The sequence below is a fragment of the Corvus brachyrhynchos genome, unplaced genomic scaffold, assembly GCF_000691975.1.
Source record: "Corvus brachyrhynchos isolate BGI_N302 unplaced genomic scaffold, ASM69197v1 scaffold148, whole genome shotgun sequence".
NCBI classification, from domain to species: Eukaryota; Metazoa; Chordata; class Aves; order Passeriformes; family Corvidae; genus Corvus; species Corvus brachyrhynchos.
The window spans coordinates 3,074,146-3,079,483 of NW_008239785.1; the positions used below are offsets into that span (position 1 = coordinate 3,074,146).

The window sequence follows — 5,338 nt, forward strand, 5'->3', positions numbered from 1 at the left end:
GCGATGCGTTGCGATGCGATGCGATGGATGAAATGAATGGAGGCTGCCCCATCACAATCTGCCTCATTTTCTTGTCAGGACAGTTTCAGTGCTGGGTGGGAGCATTGCTGGCCCTGGGTGTGTAGTGCAGTGATGTAGCTGGCCAGTCAGCGTCCAGATTCACAGAATGGGTCAAGCTGGAAGGACCACAAAGGGTCATCAGGTCCAAAAGCCCTGCTCCAGCAGGGTCATTCCAGAGCACACGGCATAGGATTGTGTCCCGACAATTCTGGAATATCTCCAGTGAGGGAGACTCCACACCCTGTCTGATCTCTATTCAAGTGCACAGTCACTCACACAGTGTTGTTTTCATGCTCAATTCATTGACTGATTGCTGTGTAACAACCAGTGTCTCCTACTTCCTTATGCATGTCAAACACGTGCGGGTAGAGGAGCCTCTGGGATGTTGAAGGTGATGCTCTCTGGAGCTCTTGGGCACTGATAAAGCTGACGAATCAAATTATGTGCTCTGACTTCAGTGAGTTGCCTGCAGGTTGGGGAAGGACTCGTCATGAAGCAGGATCGCAGCAGGAAGAACTCCCACTGTGCCTCACTCACTCACTCCCTCAGGGTCCAGGAGGAGATTGATATCCCCTGGATACTGGGCAGAGGAGCCTTCTGAGGCTGCTGGAGGCTCATCACCTTTCTGTTAATGCCAGGAGCTCACCTACCATGGCATTCAACTCAATAACCTGGTGCGATAAAACACTAATGGCACCCCACTCCTCCCCTTCTGCTCTCCTTCCCACTTCTGTGTACTCCTCCCTTTTTGCCGGTGCTGCCCAACAACCAAGTTCTTCAGCAATACACTTTTCAAGACAAGTATTAGCAGTGCTGCCTTGTTGGTCTTACAGCTGGAACCCACCAGTCCCTCTTAGGCTGATGCCTTCCCAAGACCCTCACTAAAAATTAACTTTTCAAAATAATGTAAATCATTTGCTGTCCTCATATGACAAATGCTGCAACACTCCATGGCTAAATTGCCCTTTTTTACTTATCAGCTGCTGCATCCATCATTTCCAATAAAAATAAAGCCAGCAGTTATCTCTGGGAGGAGCATGTCATGTCACCAGTCATGCTGAGAAAAGGAAGTGGTGTCTGTTCAGGTCAGAAGGAATGAATTTTTGCAGGTAGAACAATTTAAATGCTCAGAAAGCTGCTTGAGAAACTGAAGACTCATCAGTTTAAAATCCCTCATTGTTTATTGTGGGTAAGGGTCTGTGTTTTGTTATTTGAGGATGTGCCTGTATTTGAATCTCTGCTGTACAAAGTCAAAATCACCTATTGTCTTACACAACGGTGCTGCTCTGTGCTGCAGACTTTCTGAGGATGTTAGTGGGCATTCCTAGATCCAAAATACCATTCCACGCATCACTAAAAGGCTCTAGAAGCAAATCAAAACCGCATGTCTGAAAACCCGGGAGTACGAGGCCTCCTGCCACTGTTCCTCAAGGCTAAGGTGCTGCTTTTATAACTGCAGCAGTTTCTTGTGAGTGGCAGAACATCTTCAGAACATCCATGTAACACTGTGTAGGGAGCCACCATGTAGGAGGTGGGTCTAGGAGTGGGACAGTGTCCTCTGCTGCTCCCAGATCCATCTGTGTAAAGACACTGAAAGCTGGAACTCTTTGATCTTCTCCTGCTGTCTCTTGGCACACAGAGTCCACTTTGCTCACTCCCTAAAAGTGTCAGTGGCTTTTCATATCCGCAGCATCTGTTGTTCTTAAATGGATGATTCCTGGGGAAATCATCTTGGGAAAGGTGAGTTTTAGTATGAAATCTTGACATTTTTCAGTCCTCTTGAACACTGGCTGGAGCTCTGCATGTATCTAGAAGGGAAGCCTTCCTGTTCACCTCTCAAGGAGGCTTCTGTGCCTCTCCAGTCCATGTAAGTAAGCAAAACTGGGAGTGTCTGTGTCAGTGGAACTTCACATTGCTCAAAAAGGCTTTGGAGTACAGGCTGTGGGTCCAGCAAGGAAAGCAAAGAGAAATTGTGTGTTTTACAGTCAGGAGAAAAAGAAAAAAAAAAAAAGGTCTGACGAGGATAGGAGTTACTAACTTGTGAAATAGGAGGTTTGGAAGCTATTTGAGGAACAGAGGGAATGATTAGCATCATGAACAGGGAAGGCACAGCACAGGCAGGGCTGTAGGCTAAAGGTATTTTCTATTCCCAGGGCTAAGCCACAATTAATGAAGAGCAAAGCCTGAGTAAAGCACTCGGACCTGCAGGGTCTGAGCCAGTAACCCGACACACTCATTTACACCTCCAAATTACTGTTTGCTTTCTGTTCTTGCCTTGGACTCAGTGCAAAATAACACCCAGTTCTAAAGGGGCTGGAGTTGGTTTTGTAGGCTAGTGCTTGCTGATGTGCCGGAGCACACACCTTCTGCCTGTAGCTGTCTTGGTGTCAAAAACCGTAATGTTTTAAAATCCCAGAGTGAAGGGCATATATATGGAATGCCTGTGCTCCCAGCCCTCTTCATCGGAGGGTGGAGAATTAAGCCAAAGAGCTCAGACAGATCTAGATTTCTTCCTTATAAAACTGCAGTACAATAATGAAATAAAACAGGGAAATATTTTAAGAAACAACACGTGGAATTTTTTTCTCCCACAGATGGAATTTCTCAGGAATTCTCACTGTGATGCTTCCCCATTCATTTCCCTTCAGCTCGGTGCACCGAAGAGGAGGAGCTCAGAGGGACAAAAAGCTTTGCTTTGCTCCCCTCTGCTGCAGCCCGGACCCTGCAGGAGCAGGGCCTTTGTAGTTCCCAGTGTGGCTTCTCCCCCCGCCGCTCGCTCCCAGTGCTGCCGTCTGGCCAGTTCCTTTACAGGTTTTAGCAGTGATTATTGTGAGCTCCAGTTTCTCAGAGTTTCCTCTGTTGCTATGTAAAAAGAAAAGCCACACAGAGATGAGGTTTGTAGAAACCTGCTCTGTGATTTGGGATTTGTGATTGGTGGTGAGACCAGTGCTGGTGCAGCTGAAGCCGTTTTCAGCCTTTCTGAGCACGTCTAACTCCCATATGTTCTCATAAATTCTAGAGTATTTTCCTGTCTCTTTTAGCACATTTGTTCTATTTGTGATGCTGCCTTAACGTGTGTCTCACTTGATGCCAGTCCTGCCTTCAGTTCTTTCATGCCACGCTCAGGCCTTGGCCAGTTTCATCCCACCTCCTCAAAAATCCTCCTCCTGGGCCTGCAGCACAGGGATCTTCACGGAGGGAGGGGGGAGAAGTGACAAGAACAAAATACAACAGGATCATCAAGCCCCATGATGCCCTTCCTCACACTTCTCTGTGAGTGTGTAATATGTGAGTGTGAGGAAGGGCATCATCTCTAAAAATAGAACTTAAGGTCCATTGGGAATCGCCACTCGTCTTTTGTTCTGTGAAGTACCCCATGGGTTTGGAGTTTTGCTTTAAAAAGCCATGAATGAGGTAGAAGGGCGGGGATTAAGGTGCTTTGTTTCCTTGTTCTTACTAGTAGTTCTGCTTCTTAATGGTGGTGATGGAATTGAGAAGGCCCAAACCACGTTGCCCATTGTTTTTCAGAGCTCAAATGAAAGGAGAAGGGAGATCACAGGAGCCTGAGGCACCGTCACACATGAAGGGGGATTTGGGTAAAAGCACATGGTCTTCTCCAGCCACGGGTGCTTCTCACTTCCCATTACCTTAAACAAATAGAAAAATAATACCATGAGTAATTCAACACAGAGAAAACAGGCAGGATCAACTGATTGATCTTTTGATGATAAATCAAGTAAATTGACACAGGTAGGTGTGGAAAGCAGAGCTCAAAGGAGGATCTGTTTGAGTCGCAGTCACAATTTGAAACAACATCTGTTGCCTTCTCGGGTCAAACTGAACATTTCAGTGCCTGGGACTTTTTCAGAATTGACTCATAAAGACCCTTCAGGAGGAGTAAAATACTAAAACTAAAAGGTTCTATGAAATTTCAGGCTAAATTTTGGACTGCAACGGATGGTAAAAGACTTCACTGCCCACGTTTTGTGGAAGCTCAGGTGGCTGCCTGGGCCTCAGGTAGGACCGTGGCTGTGCCATTTTCTCAACCGTGGACTCAGATAAAGGTTTGGTTTCAACTTCCTCTGCCCAGTGGGTGTTACTCTTCTGCAATTTCCAGAAAATTGCAGTAAAAATGCAATCTGTGCTCAGAAGGGAGGAGCTGGAATGTGAAGTAACATGACAAAGGCAGAGGAGAGGGACCAGAACTGACAGGGAAAAGCAAATCTGCAGCTCTGCCAGTAAGTGAAGTTTCTCTTCAGTCGACATTTCACTACGTGAGCAGTTTACTCTGGACAAGGAACATCTCTGAAATGGTACAGAAAGTTTTGTCCTGCCAGGAGCAGGGGGTGTGTGACCACACGGCCACCTCGGTGTCACAACCCAGCATGTTCCCACACAGAGCAGCACTGCTGTGGAATGATGTCCACCTGGAAAATCTATCCCTGAGGGATTGACAGGGATCATTTTTGTGGTGTTTCTTTTCCATCTGCGTGATATAGAGAAACATTTGGCATATTATGGTGGCAGGCGTAATGCTGATGAAAAAAGACACAGGAACTGTTTTGTGTGAACCTGTGAGATCTCTGAAGTTACTGAGAATTGCCTCCTCCCTTCCATCGGAATGAACTTTAAGAAATCACATCATTGGTGGTATATCCTCTGATTTATGTAGCGTAATTTATGTAGTGTATTTGTTGGGGTGCTGCAGGAGCTCGGTTCCCTCACGGACATGGCATCTCTCCCAGAACAACCCCCTTCACAGGGACAGCCCACGGTCTCAGGGGGCTGCCACACCATCAGCGTCCTCCATAACACAGCGAGGGACACAAGCAGGAGGGAGAGATTTGATGACCCACAGACAAGGGTCATCACAGAACCACAGGATCAATGAGGTTGCAAAAGGCCTCTGAACTCAGGGAGTCCAACCTGTGCCCCAACACCACCTTGTCAGCCAGAGCATAGCGCTGAGTGCCACGTCCACGCTTCCCCCAAATACCTCCAGGGACAGGGACTGCACCACCTCCCCGGGCAGCCCGTTCAGTCGGGCTGGGGGTGGTCGCGGGGAGATGTGTGTGGAGAACCCCATGTGAGGCACTGACGAGGCACTGAGGGGACTGTGGCAGGCGGCCCGGCAGCTTTGAGGAGCTTTGAGGAGATTTAAGATTTGAGGGGGCCAAGGATGCCGGGGATGGCCAGGGGAAGGTGCGTTCGGGAAGGGTGTGTAGTGAGGCGCGGTGCGGGGCTCTGAGGGCGACCCGGCGGCCATTTTGCGAAGGAC

General features: G+C 48.0%; 1 protein-coding gene and 1 long non-coding RNA gene across 2 annotated transcripts in view; both read right to left on the reverse strand.

Annotated features, from left to right (window-relative positions):
* The window catches only part of NUP85 (nucleoporin 85), an 11,990-nt gene extending 11,277 nt beyond the window's left edge, over positions 1–713 (reverse strand). Inside the window, exon 1 of the mRNA XM_017743183.1 lies at positions 682–713. Coding sequence (XP_017598672.1) covers positions 682–713 — 32 coding nt within the window. The remainder of the gene's footprint in view (positions 1–681) is intronic.
* Positions 714–1,007: 294 nt separating this feature from the next.
* LOC108448886 lies at positions 1,008–5,332 on the reverse strand. Its single transcript, XR_001864960.1, has 2 exons — positions 3,518–5,332; positions 1,008–1,999 (listed from the first exon to the last, which is right to left on the reverse strand). It is a non-coding gene; the product is annotated as an uncharacterized LOC108448886 (long non-coding RNA).
* Between the last annotated feature and the right edge of the window lie 6 nt (positions 5,333–5,338).